General features: G+C 35.8%; 3 protein-coding genes across 3 annotated transcripts; 2 read left to right on the top strand and 1 right to left on the bottom strand.

The window, feature by feature from the left end:
- The first annotated feature begins 331 nt into the window (after positions 1-331).
- On the top strand, positions 332-16192 carry LOC114716711 (BTB/POZ domain-containing protein At4g08455). Its single transcript, XM_028901756.1, has 3 exons — positions 332-343; positions 13325-13648; positions 15351-16192. The coding sequence occupies exons 2-3, from the start codon at positions 13349-13351 to the stop codon at positions 15816-15818; spliced, it is 768 nt and encodes a 255-aa protein (XP_028757589.1). The 5' UTR covers positions 332-343; positions 13325-13348; the 3' UTR covers positions 15819-16192.
- LOC114716712 (tetratricopeptide repeat protein 33) lies at positions 9059-12182 on the top strand. The gene is made up of 5 exons (XM_028901757.1): positions 9059-9336; positions 9875-10013; positions 10310-10341; positions 11221-11307; positions 11744-12182. Exons 1-5 carry the CDS (start codon positions 9079-9081, stop codon positions 11873-11875), a joined length of 648 nt encoding a protein of 215 aa, XP_028757590.1. The 5' UTR covers positions 9059-9078; the 3' UTR covers positions 11876-12182.
- Positions 16193-16955: 763 nt separating the features above from the next.
- Positions 16956-22080, bottom strand: LOC114716709 (probable methyltransferase PMT10). The gene is made up of 9 exons (XM_028901754.1): positions 21478-22080; positions 20456-20605; positions 20087-20357; positions 19626-19736; positions 19253-19412; positions 18501-18758; positions 18248-18370; positions 17595-17672; positions 16956-17489 (listed from the first exon to the last, which is right to left on the bottom strand). The coding sequence occupies exons 1-9, from the start codon at positions 22078-22080 to the stop codon at positions 17285-17287; spliced, it is 1959 nt and encodes a 652-aa protein (XP_028757587.1). The 3' UTR covers positions 16956-17284.
- Positions 22081-22613: the final 533 nt, after the last annotated feature.

The following is a 22613-nucleotide window of genomic DNA, read 5'->3' as shown; positions in this document are numbered from 1 at the left end:
AGTATATTTTACATAAGTTAAGACAAAATGTTTCTCACATACTTACTTTGTATTTTGTAAATCAAAACTGAAAAATTATTTATAATATATTCTCAATCATTCACGTTGTAGCACATGCTCACGCTTAGTTGAGTAGAAAAGCTTAAAATGAAGCAGGTAGAGAAATGGGAAAGAGAGAAAATAAACGGGAGATAATATATACTAGGCCTATAAAATAAAATAAAAGTAACTTTGTGCGGACTCATTCTAAGCCCAGTCAGCTCAGTTCGGGTCCGATCCCCAGTCTAACAGTCAAGGGCGGCCCGTGCCCGAAGGATGTTATTGGTAATGACTGTTTTGTCTCGTCTTTTTGATCTTTCTCCCTTCTTCTTCTTCTTTTTTTATTGGGGATATTAGGTGACGAATCCGCATTGGTTCGATTTTTTTTTTCCCCAATGCGAAAAAACACGACTCGGGGGAACAGAACAACACCGGTCCTTGAGCCAATTAATTTTTGCTTCCGTCGACGTTTCCGTTGGATCTTATAAAGATTAAAAAAAAATTGATTCAATATTAGTGACAAAAAATAATAAGAAAAATTAATCATTTGATTTCAATAACTTTAACTCAATCAAAATCCTGTCATTAAATTCTAAATTCATTGCAACACAATTTTCTATAATTTTGATTCAATTGAAATTTTTTGCCGTTCAGTTCAAAAATTTGTTATAAATTTTAAAGTTAATATAATCTTTTTCATAAAATTTGATTGGATTTTGATTTTAATTCATGAAATTTTAAACTAGAGATTTTTGTTCATGAAATTTGAGATCATTTTAATTTAATCTCTAAAATTTGAGACTAATAATTTTATTTTTTAAATTTAATCTCATTTTAATTTTGATCATGGTTTTAGGAAACCAAAACACTATTTTAAGAACCAAAATTCATTAAACATATTAGGATGAGGTCAAATTCTAAGGGGTCAAAATTACTCCGTCTGATTTAAAATATATAAGCTAAATTTTATCTATTTACGTTTATCAAGAAACTAATTAAAATTAATTTAAAACAATAAATGTGTAAGGTATATATTTGTTTTTCTTAATATACCCTTATTAATGAAAAGAATAAGTAAAAGATACAATAAATAAATTAAAAATAAAAGAGAATATATAGGGGTAAAATTGGAAAAAACTTATTAACTGTTGGGATGAAAGTGAATATTATCTTATAAAAAAATTAACCTTTTTAAGAAAGTTTAGCTTATATTTTGAACAGCAGGTAGTATTTGTTTTAAATTTTAGGGAAGAAAACTATTTAGTAATTTCTAATTTTAAAAGATCAAAATTTAGAGAGTAAAGATATCATTAATTCTAAATTTTATGCCTGTCATGTATTGAAGTCCGTATTAGTCAAGCTCAACAAGATTAGGTGGGGTTGAAGCCTGAAAGCAAAAGCAGAACAGGAATCAGGAAGAAAATTGCGACACTCGAAGAAGAGCAAGCGCCTGCTGCATCCATGAATGAACATAACCCTCACCCTGGACGTTGGACCCATCCTTTCCCCTTTTCAACTCTCTTTTAAATATTTTTTGGACGAATCTTTCTTATTAAATACTTCTCCTACTGTAAATATAAAAATTATACTATAAAATGAGTATTATATTTATACTTTTCCAGTGCTAAATATAAAATTTTTATATTAGTGTGTATAAAAATCTTATATTTAGACTGAAAAAGTATTATTCTCCTCTTTACATATTGTTTAGGTCTATCATTTCCCCAAGTTAATTTCTGCTCCGCTTTTCCATTTAGTAGCTGATTGAATGTAATGGATTCAGCCCTTTGTTTTAGGGAACTGGCATTACGTCCATCCTCCTTTAATGAAATGGAGCTTCGATACAATGGACGCGTCTTTAAAAAAAAAAAAAAAAGGCATCTAAGGTGATTGCTATGGAGTAAAATGGTTATTTTAGTCATTTTCTAGTGTTACAGCGGCCTCTGAAATCGAACCATCATCCTCTTCTTCTACAACAGTATCATTTCTGCGGAGGAGTTTCCGGTTTGAAAAACCCAGAACTGAGGAAGGGAAAGGATTGGGACTTGTGAAAGTAAAATCAATGCATTCTACAAATAAACATTTGGTTATGCAAGTCCTAGTTATTGTGGTTGGAAAATGTCTGACGAAATACAAGAAGATCCTTGCATGCTCTGTTTTTTAACTTTTCATACTCTCCCACGCGACGCACTTGGTTTGATCAATTTGACCTCATGAATATTCCTTTATTACCATAGACAAGCTGGAAAGCATTCCATACTGGATCTTCAAATTTAATGGGATCTCCTTTCATTTCGTCAGTGTAGGCTCTAGTTTCACAGTCGGAGTAAGTGGAAAATATCGTTTCTCTCTATTCAAATTGAAACATAAAAAGCCCAAAATGATGCATATGGAAACCGAAAATTTTTGTATGGGACCAACATGGAAACCCAACCATTGAGGCGTGAATGATAACTGGAGTACTATCAAACGTGGAATTACATTACGGCGATCAGAAACAGAGGTTTTACGGAGAATGAAATCCCAGCAACGAAACTTTGTCGGTCATCGTGAAAGAGAGTGCGCTTCTGGCTATTCAGTTATCGTGCATAGTAGGATATATGCGCTTGAAGTTTTTGGGCAGCGATGCTGCGAGCACAGGAGCAGTGAGGTCAGAAACGCCGTGGACGCCGTCGGAAGAATCTCCTTGAGAGGAAAACAAGCGAGCAAAAAAATCTACCCCAGTCTCGTACATAATTCTCTTTACTGATTTCCTGGGATGAGGAATCACCGATGCTTTGGTCTTGAACTTGCGAGGCTCTTTGGCTGTTTTGTCCATCCGATCGGCTTTGAGCTTTGTCTTCTTCTCTTCGCCTGCCCAGCTGCCCCTATCTGTGACCGGTCCAGGTCCTCCCTTCCTTGAAATTTATAGGCCAGAGAATGAGGAGGACCGTGGCCCCTACTTTTGAGGAAAGATACGCCGATACTGAACAATCCTAGAAAAAAATGGCAGCAGTGATATGGACCCCACCTGATATGGACACCCGCGGCCCGCCTTTTGTTTTCTTACTGGCCAGTCTCAACTCTCACCGTGTCTTTCTTTTTTGTTTGTTTTTTTGGTTTAACTCCCCAATCTTGGCTATCCAGTCTCACTGCGCTTTATTCCTTGTGTCATTCTTTATTTTTTTTGTTGCCCACCCAGTTCACCGGAGTTGTATCATTCTTCATTTAATTCTCACATCATAATGATAAACGCATGATAATTAATTAATTACAAGACCCTGCCTTATAACGAATTAAAATTGTTATAATTCCTCCCATCTTAATCATAAATGTTGTTTATAATTTACAAATGATATCTTATTGAGATAATACTTTGTTAATAGTAATTTTGTTCCTCTATAACAGGCCTTGCGTTGGATCTGTTTATAATTTTCTCTTTAATGAAGAAATTGCTTTACTTTCTAGAGCAGCGCATATCGGATTGGGAAGTGGCAGGTGCTGTATAGATTATAGATGTGGCGAGCAAGGGCTGAAAAAAGAGGGAATTAAGTACAGAAGGAGCGATCTCTGTATGCGTGCGCGTGTGTATGGCCTTCGACACGTTGGTGCTCCTGATGAATAGTGATGACCGGCCGGCCTTGTAGGCTTGGCTAGAGAGGGGGCCCACTGCGGCGGAAGATGGCGGCGGCTGAGAACCCATCTAATCCTGTTTCATTATTATTAATGATAATTATAATATCACTGCGTGGGAAAGAAGTTTCCAAAGATTTCCCAAATTCTAGCCTGTGGTGATGGTTTAATGTGTAGATTTAGCTTTCCCCATGCCAAGTCATCGTGTCCCTTGCCATCGGTCATTCAGTTGTCCGAGCTCCTCCACGTGTGAAATTATAGACGAGGATCAATCGCTTTGTACTGTCTGGCCGTAAAAGATGCCTTCCAGTCTTCCGTTATTGCGCTCTCCCTTTTCCCATCGACCGCCTCATTGTGTTTTTTTTTTGGGCAACCCAACCGCCTCACACAGAACCACCACTCCATCCGTGTCAAAATACTCCTTTAATTTTATTTATACATTACTTTTAATATCTTACATGGGAAAAAAAAACATTAAACTCTGATAACTGTTTAAAATTCAACTACTTTCAAATTTTATTTTTAGTTAATATACACTATATTTCACATATATAGAATTGACCGAATACTAAATAAAAAGTAAAATTATATATCAATATAAAAAAATTTCTCTCAACACCATATAAATATGACTAAAAAATATCTTCTCTTTCTGTTCTATAAATAAGACCAGAGGAATATAAGATAAACTTTATTCATTTATGTTTATAAAAAATTAGTTAAAATCAGTTTAAAACGATAAATATGTAAAACACATATTTTTTGCCAAATATGCCTTTATTAATAAAAAAAGAGTAAAAGATGCAATAAATAAATAAAAAAGAAAAGAGAATACTATGTGTTAGGTGTAAAATTGTAAAGAAAAAAAAAACTCATTAAATACTTAGTTAAATATAAATGTTATCTTATAAAATACCAAGTCCCTCCAACAAAATTTATCTTGTACCCCTCTAATCCTATATATAAGTTTCAAATAACCGAATCACATTAACGAACTAGCAGCTAGAATTAGTTAAAAATAATAAATATGTAAGAAATGTATTTTTTTTAAATTTGCCCCTTTTTATTAAGAGAGTAAATGAGGAAGGCAATAAATAAAAATAATGAAAGAGAATATATGAAGGTAATATTAATAAGAGAGATGGAGTACTAAATAGAGTCAACTAATAGTAAAATAGGAAAAAAGATAATTAATGCTCAGACAAATTAAAAAATAAAACTTATATTTTGGACCAGATTCCTCCTTAAAAATGAAGCCTATATATAGAACGGGAGGGAGAATTTTGAACAGGAGGGGGAATAGTAATTCAAATTGGTTAGCGTCGTTTAAGATGCATTAATCAGTGTATTGCTCTCATATATCCCAGCCACCTCTGAGTGTAAAAACCCCATCATTCAGACAGTTTCTAAATGATCTTACATTAAAAACAAACAAATACACTGTAAGATTTGCAAAAATAAAAAAACTGCGGTACACAAACTGTCCTTGGAACGTTGCAATGTTCTTTCTCCGGGGATTCAAGTTCACATCTGGAATTCAAATGAAACATTATCTTCTTTTTCTTTTTGTTGGTTGATTCCAGAGCTGCTTCCCCATCCGGTTTAATATATAAAATAGTATAATTTTAGGATAATTTAAATGTGTTTATAAGATACGAGTATATGTTTAAAATATGTATGAAAATCTAACTAATATTTTTACTTTATTTCTGGGGTTCATTAATGACATGATATATCACTATGTCGGATCGCACTTACCGCTCACTTCTCATAAACAATATCTTTGAAAAACAAATACAATTTTACATAATTACAATTTTTAATTAGCCTTTTTATTGAGATTTGCTGAGGTGAATATTTAGATTGAAATACTTAAATACCCAAACGGAAGGAGAGGAGGAGACGATCTCCAAAGTTCCCCTTTTGCTCGTCAACATTGGCGGCTGGGCAAAAGGCCATCTTCATTCGCTGGGCCATGTCAGAGCATTAGTGGTAAACAAAAATGTGATTATTTTTTTAAAATGAAAGATAAATTATAGGGGCCTTGAAATAAACATTATAATGTGGAGGGGGAAGCACCTTCCCCTCCTCCCAACACACTCGTCACCCTGCTGTATGCAGATAATTTGCAATTCAGCAGATAAATGGATGGTTTCACGTTTCCTTTTTCTTTTAAATCAAAAAACAAACGACATTCATATACTCCCTCCGTTCCTTATTATAAGAGATATTTGATGCTTATGACATGTTTCTATATATAAGAGACGCTTAAAAGTTGTCTCTATTTTTGTGTTAATTTTCTATTTTACCTATATTTATTGTCTCCAACTCACACTCTCTCTCCTTCCTACTTCTCTTTCTTTTTAATAATTTATCATTGTTCTCCCTCATACTCTCTCTCCTTATTAATGAGGGTATTTTTAGAAAAAAAAATTATATTTTTTATACATTAATTGTTCTTAACTAATTTTAACTGTTTTTTTTATCAACGTAATTCGGTTATTCGTCTCTTATAATAAGGAACGGAAGGAGTAATAAATAAGGATCTTACAAGCTCTTGCTTGGCCCGTGCCCTAATGATTACGTGATGCGCTGATGCTTACATATACAGGCTAATAAAATGATGCTTGAAATTTTGAGCCACGAACTTACTTTTTATTTTTATTTTTAAGAAACTGTTAAAAATGCCCGCTATAGTTGGCCATTTAAGCTGATCATTATTGGATTCTAAACAGAAGTAGTGGTAATTTATTTAACATTATTTTTTCTTCCACTGAGATTTTTTCCCTTTTCATCCAGGCCTGTCGTGTGTATTAAAAGTTGAAAACCGCTCACTTTAATGACCTATTATCCACAACCCTCCCCCCCTCAAAAAAAAAAAAAAGCGACTTTGACTTTAATTTTCCACTGTCATTTCTGTCTCACGAGTGAAAGATCTCTCTTCAACTGAGAATTCGAGGGGAGATCGAGGTTGAATGCAGGAGTGACTAAAAACGTCATTAGCCTGGTTTTGAACAAATCCTGACATATTACCTATGTGTAAAACTAGACGTTCACGCGAGATAAAATTAAAAAAGAAAATAAGACGGAGTATGCCATACGGAGTAGTGGCAGAATCAGGAGAGGGTGAAAAGATGGGGGGTGAGTTCAAAAGTCAAAAAGAGTTTCTGTTTGCGAGCTCTTTTACGCGGTGAACAGGAATGAAACCCAACAGACACGGGCGGCTTGCATATTGCTCGTAGTTTGAAGGCTATGGCGGCAGTTAGCATCCTAGCGTAACTCATATCACATCACAGGGTTGGGTGAGACTAAATTGAGAAAGGTTGTCAAATCCAATCAGGATTGGGCATGTGGCCACAAGTATTCACTTCCCCCGGTCCTCAGTGAGTTGGTGATGTCCAATCAGTCAGACACCGTTTTACTTTTTCACACGCATCCGTTACGCCCAGCCTTCGTCACTCACCAAGCAGCGTACTCCTCGAGAAGATAAGTTTTAAATTTGAGGAGGAGGATGATCAATTTTAATATCTTACTATTTTTAATTTTATTTTAGATTATTTATTTCTTATTTTTTGGCATATTTTTTATATATTCTTTTTTATATTTTTCTCATTTATTATAAAAATATATTTGTAATTTATTTATTATTTTTAACTAGTTTAACTAATTATTTGTTATCTATAAATTAATTATTTGAAACTAAGTCTTGAGCTTAATATATTACTGTAGTTTAAAATTAATTAATTTTATTTTTTGAATTATTTTTAGATTCTATTATTTGGGTAAACATACACTAAATTCTTAACAACTTTGCATTAAAAATTACTAACTCTAATTTTTAATATAAAACTATTTTTTATTTAATTTGGTTTTAAATATAAAACTTTAATTTACTTTATTTCTTATATTTATTTATTTTTTAAAATAATATTTATAATAGTTATACATATTAAATATTTATTAAATAATAAATTTAACTAAAATATATAGTTATTAAAAATATTTTAGTAAAAACATCATAGGCAAACTTATTTTTTTCATGTGAACTAAACAAATCAAACGTCCGACACACGTGTGAAAAATTAATAAAAGAGACACGTATTTCAAGAACCAACAGCAACCCTGCCTGGGTACTGCTGCAAACTTTTTTTTTTTTTTCCGTGAAAAGAAGATGTATATTATTTATGCGATGAGAACAAAGTCAGTTCTGAGTACAACAAAAGCAAAGCTCAGCTAACGAACAACCAGACATGAAATCCTTTTTTGCAGTGTAATCGCAAAGGGAAGGCGACTCGTTTACACCGTGATGCGCTTGGACATCCTCTTGGCCGAACAAAGTGCGGTTATGCTTACGCCATTCCCGTAGCTTCCAGCACGAAATTCCGAATATTGCTGCAAATTTTATGTAACACATGAACACCACCGTTTCTCTTGCATGATAAAGAACTTAAGTTTATATAATTTCTATGCCTATTTTCAAATTAAATCAAAACAGGTGGACTTTAAATTCAGAGATAAATTAAAATATCGTTAACTAGAATAATGGACGAAAATATAATTATTTTTATTCAAGTGAAACAAAGTTTGTTCATTGTATAAGTTGAAATACCTAAATGTTTTTAATGCTTTTTTGTTGGGTTAATATAATTTTCTATTCTTAAAATCTGAGTCCATTTTTATTTTGGTTTCTCAAATTTTAAACATGTGGTTCAGTCCCCCAAATTTAATTTGTCTTAAAACCTTAGTCTTTAAAAATGTAACAATCTTAAAATTTGCCTAACTGTAAGAATGGAGTTAAAATAATAACACGGACTCACTAGATCACGCCTAGTTAAAAATTGTGTGGATAACAGATTATACAGAGAATAATGAGTTTTTAAAACACAATGTAGTAAACAGTCCCTCAAAGAAACATCCAGGGAAAAAAAAGGTTAGACAACTACATTTTGAAGACATTTTCTTTATTTTTTTTCTCTTTGCTATTTGCATAAGATTTAGCTAGATATCATTTAGTGAGTCTACATCATTAGTTTAATGCTATTTATAATATTTCAGAAGATTTTAATAATATTACACTTTTACAGATTTTAAGATAAATTAAATTTTATGGAGTAAAAACACATGTTTTAAATTTAAGGGATCAATACTAAAATAGACCTAAGTTTCAGGAGAAAAAGTTATATGATCATAAAAATAATTAAAGCCCAAATGCCTACTTGGGTATATTTCTTTACAGTTCAGACCCAAAAGGATGGTAACGAGAACGTCAGTCTGGGTTGGTAAAACCGGGGTGGGCCTAACAAGCTTCAATTTTTGGGCCAACAGCCCAGCAAGGTTCCAGATTATGTGAAGCATCCAAGAGCGAGGGGAGGGGTGGGGAACGGAGCCTATGGGAGGAAGGCGAGGAAAATTGGAAGGAAGAAGGAAATGAAAGTGACGTGGAAGAACAGCAAGAAACGCTCGTTGCCGGCGGTGTCCAACTTCAGTAACCTTCCTTTTGAGCATCAAGAGGAGGATGTGACTCCTCATCAAGACCATGCTCGTTTGCGGGGCAATAAAGATGCCGAAACCGGTGCTCGTAACTCGGACCAATCCGAAGATCGGGACAGTCCCCATCACTCTGACTTATCGGAAGCAAGACGTCTGGCCAAAGAATTTCAAGCTCAGGGAGACAAGCTTGCTGAGGTATTACTATCACTGTTTTTATCCCTCAGTTCATTTTTTTAATCTGGAGGGCAAAGGAGAGAATTGTTTTAGAAGCCGTGATATTTCCCTACGGTGTGCCACAGGGTAGCGTTTAGTTAGGCAGATGTTCACTGATTCCAAGTTGTGACTACCATTACAAATCCCTTTGCATTACGAATAACACCTTTTTGTCGTGTAAAAGATTAAATACTAAATTTACATAAACAATATTTTGAGGTGAAATGCTCTTTATTCTTGTTGTTACTGGAATGTTCTGGGATTTTCCAAAGGCTACTTCCTCCTGTTGTTGTTAATTCTCCTATATTTTTACCACCTATTTTTCTGGAAATTTTCCTCTGTCAGTTTCCTTAACTTTTCTGTTCAGCTCTGAGATATCTTTCGATCGATTTTTCGCTTCTATCCATTCGAATACTCTTGGGAAAGTTCAATCTCATTTTAATGACTTTATCAATGTCAAGCAATTGTTACATGGACTGAAAATTGTGTCTTTTTACTTGTACCACACCCTTTCATGCAGGATGGGAAGTACGGGGAGGCATTAGGTAAATGGGAGTCTGCTCTGTCATTGACACCTGATGTTGCTGTTTTACATGAACAGAAAGCCCAAGTTCTCCTGGAAATTGGAGATGCTTGGAATGCTTTGAAGGCTGCAATCCGTGTGTCCCTGCTCTCTATTCTTAATCTTGTGTATTTTAACTGTACGTTATTATATCTCCAATTCCAAGATTCAATAAAATAAATGAACAGTTTCTGCTACTATTAATCTTTTTTGACGTGTTCTAAGTCCTATAAACTTATTGAAAAACTCTTCTGGACTTAGACCATAAGCTTTTCCATCTGTATATTTTTAATTATGTTCTGGAGTTTGGAAGCCACATGTTTTGGCATATATTTACTCAAAGCACTATTGACTTAGTGCTCAATATGCTCATTCACCGCTTCTATATGGCAGGAGCTACGGAATTGCAGCCATCATGGGCTGAGGTATGATGTTTATAATTTAGAATTATCGTAGTAGTGAATATTGTGAATATTTTGAATTGTTACATTGTCGTATTTAGAGGATTTTTTTTGGGTCTTAAAAGCTTTATGTTGTGTTTGTATCATTTGAAAGATATTGTTAGAAGCTTCTCAACCTAATAAAGCTGCTTTGATATTGTTCTATGTAACATGTATGGTCAATTAGATTTATGAAGTCTGGTTTCCTTATTATGATGCTCAAATTCTTTGATATTGGAATATGGAGTAATTATTGGTTATTTGGCTGGCTCATGTAGTCAAGCTCCGGCATTTATGTATATACATAAATAAATACATTTCGGAATCATGTAGACAGAACACCTGTATTTTACATGATTGATTCCCACCTGTTGTTATGATGTGTCTTAAAATTGATAAAAGAGAATTAATGCTGGAAAATCTCTAGCGTTGCAAGTCTAGGCCGTTAGGTTCAGAACCAAGTGGCATATTTCTCTTGTTTGAGACCAGTAGAGAGTTTCAGCAAACCTAAGATCGGAGATTGCTGGATTGTTACTCCTCTCCAGCTTACTTTAGTTTTTTAATAGCATCAAATTCCTCTAGATGCTGTGTCAGCCTGTTGACTTTTTTCAGTCCTTTTTGGTTCTATAAATGCCTGCCCTTGGCTAATATCTCTTATCTCTGATATATTGTCATTTTGTTTTTTATTATAAAACAAAATCATCATTGAATCGTATCTGTTGGATCTTTGAAAGCTTTTGTCTGTTGTTTGTATTAAAACATTGGTGCTTAAAATTATGTTATTGGTTGATCATGGATTACATATGTCTGATGTAATGTAACTCTTTTTCTAACTCTTATTCATATGCAACTCGGTCTCTTCAGGCATGGGTTACACTTGGCCGGGCTCAGCTAAATTTTGGCGAACCTGATTGTGCCATTGAGAGCTTTGACAGAGCCCTATCTATCAAGGTGAACCTTTAAGAATATAATCTTGGTTGTTGGTTTTGACGTTGCTCAAATCTTATCATGCTGGTGAATCGTGTGATATGGAAGGTAGAATTTAAACAGCCATAAGATTGACTGACTAATGGTGATATCATCCCAATGTAATTTCCGGTGGGAGAAGTTAATTATTTTACAGTTCAATTAAACGGCAACTTTTTTTTGAAGAAGCAAAATTTCAATGAATTCCACGTTTGAGAAACCTATACAGTCTGACTGATCAGGAATTCCATTTTGAACAGAAGACCTTTTTTTTCCCTGGGTTGGGGTGTAGCGTTTAACTAGAAAATTTGCCTCTTATCTGAGGCGAATGCACCCCTTCCGATGCTTGAATAATGTTACTAAACGGATCTTTGCGTCTGCTTTCACTTTGATATCTAACGAAGTGTATTGGCATATGCAGCCTGATTGCGTGGATGCTCAAGGCGACAGAAAAACGGCATCACATCTTGTAAAGAAGAGAAAGCAACTCCACTCAGCAGGCTTGAGTAGTACTAAAAATCGTTACGAGGTGGGTGATAAAGAAAGCGCCTGAAGAAGACTTGACCTGATCGCCGCAGTTGCGTTCTCAGAGTTCATTGGCGCGGCCACGTCTTGTCAATAGTCAAATACAGATGACTGGTGCTACACCTGTATTTAACTGTTTAATAATAAATTACTCGGCGAGCAATTTTTTTCTTTTTTTGGTTGTTTTGTTTTGATAGAAGGCGAGCAAATATTTGGGTCGGACGTCATCGTTAAGAAACAGTTTTCTTGATGACATTCCCTACCCTGTTGCGGACGATTTCTTCCGTAAAAGTTCCCTTCGTACAAATTAATGTTAATATAATCAGGGGCGTGACGGTGCATTATATTACTATCTCCGTTTTAATTATAAGAACCAGTTGATTAATTTGAGGAGATTAAGGAAAAAAGTTAAGTTAGTTATTTGTAATAAATATGTATTGCCTTTCTTAAAATATCCTTACTAATCAACTATATTAGTTAGAACTACTATTATTAGAAGGATTATTTTGGAAAAAAATACATAAATATGAGATAAAGTAGATTAGAGTCTTATATTTAAAATCAAAATAAAAGTCAAACAGAGTTTTATATTAAAGACCGGACGGAGGTAGTATATTATAAATTTGCTACTTCAAGAATTAGCAAGGGTCCGGTGATTGAAGCGTGGATCCCAACCGTGGCCCGTGGGCTAGGCCTCGCGATCAAGAGCAGCAAAAGATAAAAGGAAATGATGGTAATTAATGTTATTAAACTCGCAAGTGTGAGTATCTCAGAATAATAATGTGAATTCATGATATAAATTTGGATCAAAAAAGGTTGCCTCAATTATTAAATTAAATATTTACTAGAACATACAATTACATCATCGATTACAAATATTATCTAATAAACAATGACAATATAATCCAAAATAGACTAATTTAAAACGATTTTTCATTTTTTAATGAAATTTCAAACTAATTTCAATACAAAGTCACTGAACAGATTTGGATACATACATTTATACACGTACACAAACACGAAAGTTTTTGCAGTAGTTTTAGATTGGTTGAGAATGAAAGGTTGGAGAGGGAGGAGTAACTTGTTAAGTTTGACTACTTCAAAACACAGCACTGGAGAGTCGGAGAAACAGCGTGACACTTTCCGAGTTCCCTCACTCTCTGTGTTGAAAAATGAAAATAGGGTTCAGTTTTTTTTTTTCCAATTAAAATTTCTCGACTCCCCCCCCCCCCAATTCAATGATATAATTGCTTCCAGGGGATTTAAGTGTGATTATCCCTTATTAAAAAAATAAAATAATTCTTAGAAAATGGGGGTAGAAATTAAAAGATCGCTGAATAATAGAATGGGTTCATTGTAATGAACGGAGGAATTTTTTTTTTTTTCCCCCTTAATTGCTTTGACCATCTCTTAGGATGCCTTTTCCCTTCCAAAGCCGTAGGCCCGTGCCAAAGAGTCAAAACAGCGTAGGATTTAGTGGGGGACGGGCTAATAAGGGATAATGTCCCAGTTTGAGGAAACGCAGGAAACCGATGACGAAAACTCAATGCAGTGCCTTTCATGCCAGGATTATTACGTCCCAGGAGATGCCGGCACCTGCAGGGAGTGCTATGAAGAAGTCAACGAGACCGAGGAGGAGCTCAAGACTGAGATCGATGACTTGAAGGCCAAAGTTGCCTTCCTCAGCCTCTTGTCTCCTGTTGATCACCATAATCGCTCCGATACTGACGTTATTTTGGTTCCCTCCGATGAGAGTTCTGATCCACCCTCCCTGACCGTTCCAGCTCACAGGGTTGTTCTGGTCGGTATCTCCTTACCCATGTGTTTGATGAATTTTTCCATTAAACCTATTCTTCTTCAGTGCTGTTTCGATTTAGCATAGGGCTACCCACCACTGATGAGGCAAAATTTGGACTTTAGCTGTCAACTTTTTTCGAAGAGCACTCTTTGCTGTGTAATCCTACTCGATTTTAACTTGAATCTTAAAACAAAAGGATTTTATTGAACATCCGGCCCATGGATTCTCGTGTTTTGTCCTACTTTTTCTGTTATGCTACTTTTGCTTATTCACCAGAGGAGCGGGAGTTTTCTCTTCTTCCGGCGGGGGCCTTGTATCGTCTACCTGTTAATATTTTCAACTCACAAATCAGGGGCACTCAGAGGATTATGATCTCTTTCTGTTTTTTTTTTTTTGCCAACGGATTATAATCTGTGTTACTAATACCAAGCTAATAATGGTTGGCAAAAAAAAAAAAAAACCAAGCTAATAATGTAGTTGGGTCATTGTATTCTTGTGAAATTATTCTTGTTAAGGGTTTCATCGATTTCAGCTTTGCTGTTAAAAGCACTCGCATTTGACTATCTGAGAAGAAAGTGATGCGACTTTTTAAAATAATCAAGTTTCACTTGCGCTTAGGCAAGTGCTTTGGTCTTCTTTGGCACTTGGAGAATTACGCGCGTTTTGGGTGTGCCTCGTAGTACACATGAGCGGGGAAAATAAAGCAGCATAAAACAAGAAGATATGAATACGTCCTCTATGTTTTTCCCCTCCTGGTTTATCTATCACTAGAGAGTTTGAGAAACCCAGTATGCTTGCTTTCGTGTATTTTAATAATTTTGAAGACTGTCAGACAAATCAGCAAATTTTCATACAGTGCATATGAATAATGCTTTGAGGCTATAAAGGAATTCTAAATACCCCTTGCAAGAACTTCAATAAGTTGTTGAATTTAATGCTGTATTGTTCCTAAAAGGCTAACTATCAGATGACCGGTAGTAAGATTCTCACCACAGCGTCCATATATTCTTATACGTTATAATTGCCCTGTCAGCTGTCAAGTATGAATCATGGGTTGTAGATCATTTTAAGTTTCCTTGGAGTGGCAAGTAGAAAGAATGACAGTTCTTTCTTCCAAATCTGGCTTCCTTTCTACTTTTCAACTTTCCTTGGGGAATTCTGGTAAAGGACTGTCATGTGACTATATGAGATGCGCATCTGATGGCCAAAAAAAAACATGAGATGCACATCTAAATCAGTCCATACTGCATGGATTTTATGTACTGACTCATGCATGCTCCGTATATCGGTAAACAGACACATCCATCATGGTTCATTTTCAAAGTGCCAAGCCTCTTTGTTCTTCGTGCATTCGTATATTCCCCCCCCCCCCCCCCCAAAAAAAAAAAAAAAAAAGTGACACAGATGAGTGAGACTATATACAAGGTTTACATCTCATTATTACTCTCATAATCTCCCTTCTGTCTTTCTCGGTATGCACTACATACATTCGCTTTATGAATGTAAAAGTCCGGGTTGCTTTATCTGTAACCAAAGGGACATGCACTCTAACTTGTAAGCATGTTTATAATCTTTTCCTTGTTCATTTTTGGGTGTAAGATGAACCAAAAAACGAAAATTGCTGAGCTATTGGTAGGGATGATTGTCTTGCTATTTTCTTTGTATTCATACTGAACTTGATGCTATCTTGATATTATGTGATTAGGTGAGTCGCTCTCCAGTGTTCAGAGCAATGCTTGAAAATGATATGGAGGAAAGACGAAGTGGTACCATTAAGATTAGTGATGTGTCATACAATGCTCTTCGTGCCTTTGTTGATTATTTATACACTGCTGAAGCATGCCTTGATGACCAAATGGCCTGTGATCTGTTAGTTTTAGCTGAGAAGTATCAGGTGAAGCATCTCAAGGCATGCTGTGAAAAGTATTTGACGGCCAGATTGAACTGGGAAAAAGCAGTCGCGAATTATGCCTTTGCTCACCAACATAATGCTAAACAATTACTAGATGCAGCCCTGGCATTAATCACAGACAACATGGACAAGCTTTCTAAGCATGAGGAGTATGAGGATCTGGTCGAGAGCAACCCTCGTATTGTGGTTGAAATCTACGAAGCTTACCTCTCAAAACAGGTTAATACTGCAGCCAGCAAGAAATCTTTCAAAAAGAAATAGCAAAAGGACATGAGAAACTAATAGAGTCGATGTTGTGATATGTTCTTCAAGTTGGATATTCTTGACCGGCTATTATTTTTTGGATATCTGAAATGTAAATGAGTGTAGTGTTAGCAGACCCCATTATTCCAATCCCCCTTCCGAGTTTGTTTCGGTCACATTTCCTGAGAGCATAGCTTTTTGGAGATATAACATAGATGTCATTTTTTGGTTGAAATATGTAATATTATTTACTTTTTTAAGTCAGTTGCACTTTTTGCGACCCGCCGATGCTCCCAAACTTATCTACGAGTAATTTTGGGGTCTGCGGATATCTAAAGCGAGTTTGTATTTTAAATTTTAATAATAAAACTATCTCAAGTTTTAAAGTGCAATTTTTTTTAATACACGAAATTGTTTTAAAAAAAAAAAAAGAGAATGATTTTTAATGAGACGAAATTATAGACATTTCGTGTGCGCTATGGAAAAGAACGTTTCGTATACCCAAATATGATATATATTATTTATTATATTTATAATATCATAATTTAACATAGTAAATGTCTTTTTTAATGATTATATTTTACCTTACACGAGACACGAGATGTTTTTAAATTATAAAAGCATATATTTATATTTTAATTTGCAAGCCAAACAATCCTTTTACGTATACAATCATGTTTGACAACATATGAGAGTTACTGACAATGTCATTTCATTTACTTGTCTATTTAAAATGAATTTAGAAATGAGAAAAGAATGCTGAAAATATAATCATAATATTTTTTTGGCATATCACGCACATCTATCTATTGAATAATTAATAGAAAAAAATGAAAAATATATACTTATTGAATTTGAAAATGACAAATAAGTAATTTTGATATATTTTGACTTATCAAAATCATTATGAGTAGTCAAAACCGTTACAAGAATAGTCGGTACAACCTGTTTGTTTTTTAAAATTTAATGGATCTGTTTTTTTAATCATTTTGCCTAATCAATAATAAAAATAAGTTGGCAAAAAATCAATGACAAAAATAGATTAAATTGCATGAGGCATTTTCATCCAATAAAAATTAATTTTATTGCATAGGTTCTATCAATCTTTATATGAAATTCTTGCTCTAATAACAGCTGTGAAAATAAAAGAAACACTTCGACTGAATATGCATTTTGTCTCATTTAGTTTGCCTTCTCCATGCTTTCAAGTTACTGCAAGGTGGTGCCAATCAAATTGGACCAAACGCCATTTAATGCTAGGTTGAATTTGAATCGGCTTACTTACAGCATTCACTTGTAGTTACCAGATACGGGCCTTTTGAACATGGGATTAAAGCAGCGATCAAGGCATTGTTGCTAAGTATTGAATTGGCTTTTGAAGGGAGATGCGCCAATGCCTAGTTGTGAGCCTACTTCTGGCGCACCATGATATTTAATTTCAGACAGTTATAGCTATCATATTTCTTTTAATATCTTCCAGCTTGTCAGAAACGCTTCTCAGATCTTAATATCTTCCAGCTAGCATAGGGACCTTCGCCCACATCATGCCGGAAATTCACCCAACCCATGGCATTTGCGATTTCTTCCAGTTCACTAATAACAGATATGTAGTCACGTATATATACACGCCCACCAGGTCTTAACATTCGATCCATCTCTAACATGATAGTTGAGATATTACACCTTTTCCTGAGACAGGTGAATATTTCAGACCCCTACGATGGTGGTTGTGGAAAACATGAATGTATCAACAAGGAAAAAGAGAGTAATAAAAGCATGGACAAAGTGACATACCTCTTTTTCTCAGCAGAGAAAAGACCCGCTGCATGCAGCAGATCATAGGTTCTTGGATATGTGTCAAACGGTTCGCACCTACAAAAATAAAGTAAACGACGATGACAATAAAGCAGGATGAATTCCATAATATAAAAGTCACCAAACTCACGATGGCGTAAAGGCCAGTGTATTATGCGTTCACAGAAAATGCTTAGCATTCTTAGAAAGCTTTCAACCAAGAGAAGTCAAACTTTAATGCACATTGAAAGAAAATCGTTAATCTTTCGGAGTAGACAAAGTGAGAATAAATCACAACGAAGCATATAGCATAGTTTATGTTTCTAGAAAACAGTTTTGAAATAACACCAATCCTAGAGACTTATAGCATAGTTTATGTTTCTAAAAGCTTAAACAAAGTTGAGAGCCAAAAGCTTTTAATTGATTATTTTCAAAATGCTTTTCTGAAAAAAATCTCCAAAACTACTTTTGTGGAGTTGGATCATTGTTCTTTCCAGTTCCACAGAAATCAGGAACGTCGTTTAGCATTCACACGCCAATATAAGATGACAATGTCAACTTTAGTATGAGTTGCAAACTTGCATAACATCACAAAGTAAGTCCATAACCCGAATGTAAGCAATTTAACCAAATAACAAACACAAATCTCATACCAATCATGAACCACTCCTATCAGTCCACGGTCATATACAACAGGCAAGGTATTGAATTCACTAACAGGAACAACATTCATAACCCAACAATCAATCTGAAGATCACGCAGAGCGGCTGCAAACCTGTTATTGTCAAAAGAAAGCAACTCATCATACACATAAGGACAGATGCATGCTTAGAAAATCATTCTACAAAAAATCATCACTGATAAATGACAAAAACACAAAACAAAATCAATGGCTTATTCCATACCCCCCAAAACCTGCCCTCATGTCCATAACATTCCTTAGGTTGTACTCCTTCCAATGGTAGGCTCCAATATAGCTATCTATAATTTCCTTCCAATATTTTGATTCAGCCTTGAAGAGTTCCTTCCTGGAGATATGGGCATCCATTTTAATGCTCTGAAGCCGGTCTGGCGGTTGATGAAGGCGTGCAGGCCACTTAGAAACATTGGCTCCATAAGCACTACTAGGTAATCTAGAGATGCATGCCTTAAGGTCAGTATACCTGCAAAATCCTTCTGGCTATCATGAGTTTTGGTATTCATTCATCAAATGCAACCCTATACCTAAAATTTTTATCAAGTTCTCGCAATATTCCAGATGATCTATAAATAAGCTTTATGCTTCCATTGACTAGCTACAAATTAAATCTTAATATGAAAGGCCCATATGGAATAGCTTATAAGTAGCTTTTCAATCGTGATTTGTGTAATACGAGGTAAATATGTGAGAAGAATTTTATTTCAATTTGCGTGAAACGTGCTTACAAATGCTTTTGCATGCTATTCCAAATTGTTCACCGTGCGTTTCACTTTTCTCTCGATGAGTAATCACCTTATTTAAATTTCAGAGTTTTCTTGTCTTGTTTATGTATAAAGAATCCAAATTGCTGTAAATCCATAAATAAAATTTAAAAAAACTTATTTGAGAGGACATTTAATAACAAATAAGATGCCTAAGTCTCATAATGAAACATTATGATTGAATTTCGGGACATACCAAACTTCATCAGGATCATCATTGGAGTCACAAATCAGAGGCTGCACACTGCTGTTACGACTAAGGTAGCAGCTATTGTTCATTGGTTTCTGCCATATAGCTATATATCCCTCCTTTCTCACAAGTTCCCAGCAAATGCGAGCAGTTAGGTTCTCCATTTCTGTTATGTAATCAATTCAAAAATCATGATTTCCTACCTATACTTATGATCAAAGTCCAGGAAAGAAGCAGCTAAATATTTGATGATATAAATATTCAAGTCATTTAAAAATATTTCGGACCTCTCCAACCTCGAGTTATCATATAGAAGTAGGAAGACTCTCAAGAGAGCAGCACCAAATCATCGACTAAAAAAATTGATCAGTGAAGATACCTTTCCATTGATCTTGGAGGATCTCTTCATGTTTGTAAACAGGTTGTGCTGCCCATACAAAGTGTCCACCTGCCCTAAGCAGCCTGTCGGCCTCAAGAAGCAAGATTCCACCTTCAAGAAAAGCCAAGGGAAAATGGGATATCAGTGCAAAGAACTATAGCCATATAAGTTAATCGTAAATACAAGTATATCCCTCCCTCTGTGTGTGTGCGCGCGCGCGTTTTTTTTTTTTTTTTTGGGTGGGGGCTGGTGGTGGTTTAGAAATAGCATTCTACAGAAGGAATTAAACTTTTCACAGATGTTTCAGTCATCTCATTTAGGACTGATATTTTTCTTTGGTAAAAAATGGTAAACACTGAGAAACTCACGGTTCTTATTAGCTTAACATAATTTCTTTTTCAGCGCTGAAGATGCAGGATTAAAGGGTTAAAAGGAATACAGCAAATAAGGAAAAGTAATACCATCACGCATCCAATTGATTCTGCATCTTGAACAATGAATCAGGTCAAACGCCTGGCTAGGGAATGGCAAACGGTGCGTAGCAAAAACTGCTACCATGGCAGGAACACCACGCTCTAGAGCGAACTGAATCTGGTTTTCGTGAACATCTTTTGGTGCTATTGAAAGAGTGGTGACATTACGTTGCATCAAATAAGCACCAAAACTTGCCACTCCACAGCCAACGTCTAAAGCAACTTGCGTGTTGTGACCAAATGCAATGTCAGGAACCATCTACACATTCATTTCAAATGATCATAGCGTTGCACCTATGCAATGTATCAATAAACAATAATTAATAAATAAGCATCCTAATAAAAATTGACACCAACCGCAGAAATCTGATCCAGGTATTTATCCGCACCATGAATAAATTGTGTTCCACCACCAGGAAAGACAAATTTATCCTTCTTTATAGATATCCAATTTTGGCCGCCTTTATCTTCAACAAGACGTGTATGAGGTACATTACTGAACCAGACCTGTCATTACGTATATAGTAACTTGAAGACTTCTCATCTCAAACAGAACTGGTGAAAGAGTCACAATGTGCAATAATGAAAAGCATGCACTACTGAAATATAATTTATAAGTATGTTTATATGAAACCAAAAGAAAAGGTTTCAATTTCACAATCAACAAGTTAAACATTGAATCATGGCTTTAAATGCCCAAGAAATGAAAAGGAGGATATTCCTTTCTAGATTATGTTAATGATGTAGGTTTAGAAAATTCAATGCCCCTGTTAACCATCTTAGATGCTTCACTAACAGGGACTATCAACTGCTGAAAGATTATCGATATTCTAGTTTATCTCCCAAGCCAATTGACCGGCTACTGCTTATTTATCTTCTGAAGCATAAACTCCAATTCTGTGAGAAATTGAGGCCAACAATGCAAAACAGGTAGTCATACATAGTGTACGTTATACAGATCACGCAGTTAATATCCAAACCGCCGGTCTCTGTTTCATCATCAATTCCAATATCACCCCCTCCACCAACTGACATTTAACCCATTCTTCTGATCAAGCCCAACACTGTATCTAAAGAGTCCACTTTAAAGTTTCAGCACAGCTCAAAGACCCCCCCCCCTTACAAGTTAAAGTCAGTCCAGTAAAGCCTCACACAGAAGCAAAATAAGACCCTTTTGCAGTCCCTGGGATGGATTAGATAGTTCTCTATCTTGTTGGGCACAATGACAACTGTAACAAATATCTAACCGAAAAATGTGAACAAGTTCAGAAACAACATCGCACATCATGCAATGAAGATTCTACTTAAACATCGCAAAACCAAAAAAGGATAAATAACTGATAAACTTACACAGTTCCAAGTTCCAACTCGAAAAGTACCTCATCTCTGCTCTTGGGCCACGGTATTGGACTCTTGTACCCCTTCGGCATTGGCACCAAGCAATTAAGCCCCTTGCCTTCCTCGGGACAATGCCGCTCGTACTTTCCCCCCCGCTGGCTCGAATTCAGCCTCTTGATCCATTCCTCATTGTCCAAGCAAGGTACATAGTCGGTCATGCTCCCGTCGCAAACCTTAAACCTCTCAATCCTAACTATGACGTCACTTTCTCCCCCTTCCCCCTCTCGTATCTCGCTCAAATTACCCAATTCCTGTAGCAAACTCGCATCAAGGTCTCCAATTTGGAAGTCATCCGACATCACACCATTGTCGTCTACAACGCCCATCCTCTCCACAGGCGGCAGCGGAGGTACAACGAATACCTTCTGACGAGGTGGCGGAACCGGAGATCGGTCCGCCGACGAAACGGTAAAGGAAGAAGTTTCGCCGGAAGGGGAGCCGGAGAAGAAGGTGCGGGAGGAGTAAGTGGAAGAGTAATGGTTCAAGACGAATATGAGGGGTAGAGAGAAGAGAAGAAACGCCGTAAGCTTTACGAAAGCAGAGGTTTTAGAGAGATCAACGGGTAAAAGGCCCAAGAATTTCATGGTCACCCCGTGGGAGGAAATCGTAGGCTACCCTATGAGGGTTGGTTTATGGGGTCTGAAGGAAGTGAGGGAACATGACGAACGGAGGCCGACAGAATGAAGGTGACGGTGGGAGGGGGTGTTGTCCGAATGTCCGTAACAAGGCGCGAGGACGTGAACGAGTATACCAAAAAAGAAAAGAATAGATCATGGATTTGGGTGACTAGTACAGTACGTGTGAGTGTTATAAGCAGAATCAGTACAATATTATATTCTTAAATATGACTTTTTTCGGGGCGTCGAAATTCTGATATGTGAATCAGCAGGCTTGCCTCTCGTGGAACTGTGGGACCATTTATGACGCAATGGTGAACGCGTTGTCGTATTGGCCAACTGGTCGTTGCGGGTGGATGCCGGCTGCCATGGCATGAGCGCGCTTCTACGACGTTATTCTTTTCTTTCTATACTTTTGCCACGTGTTCATTTCATTTTATGAACAACGACAATTTTTTATGAAAATGAAAGTAGAAATAAAAATAAGAAGAAATTGTTTT

The sequence above is a fragment of the Neltuma alba genome, unplaced genomic scaffold (assembly GCF_004799145.2).
Source record: "Neltuma alba isolate B1F8T4 unplaced genomic scaffold, ASM479914v2 tig00011686_pilon, whole genome shotgun sequence".
In the NCBI taxonomy this organism is placed as follows: domain Eukaryota; kingdom Viridiplantae; phylum Streptophyta; class Magnoliopsida; order Fabales; family Fabaceae; genus Neltuma; species Neltuma alba.
This window is presented reverse-complemented; position numbering and strand designations above follow the sequence as displayed.

Excerpts from the sequence above, each read along its gene's own strand:
- LOC114716709 (XM_028901754.1), bottom strand. The coding sequence starts at position 22,080 with ATGAAATTCTTGGGCCTTTTACCCGTTGATCTCTCTAAAACCTCTGCT. Across the intron at positions 20,358-20,455 it reads ACCTGGATCAGATTTCTGCG|ATGGTTCCTGACATTGCATT; the intron begins GTTGGTGTCAAT and ends ATGAATGTGTAG. Across the intron at positions 19,413-19,625 it reads CCTCCAAGATCAATGGAAAG|AAATGGAGAACCTAACTGCT; the intron begins GTATCTTCACTG and ends ATTACATAACAG.
- LOC114716712 (XM_028901757.1), top strand. The coding sequence starts at position 9,079 with ATGAAAGTGACGTGGAAGAACAGCAAGAAACGCTCGTTGCCGGCGGTG. Across the intron at positions 10,342-11,220 it reads TGCAGCCATCATGGGCTGAG|GCATGGGTTACACTTGGCCG; the intron begins GTATGATGTTTA and ends CGGTCTCTTCAG. Across the intron at positions 11,308-11,743 it reads ACAGAGCCCTATCTATCAAG|CCTGATTGCGTGGATGCTCA; the intron begins GTGAACCTTTAA and ends TGGCATATGCAG.
- LOC114716711 (XM_028901756.1), top strand. The coding sequence starts at position 13,349 with ATGTCCCAGTTTGAGGAAACGCAGGAAACCGATGACGAAAACTCAATG. Across the intron at positions 13,649-15,350 it reads CAGCTCACAGGGTTGTTCTG|GTGAGTCGCTCTCCAGTGTT; the intron begins GTCGGTATCTCC and ends TTATGTGATTAG.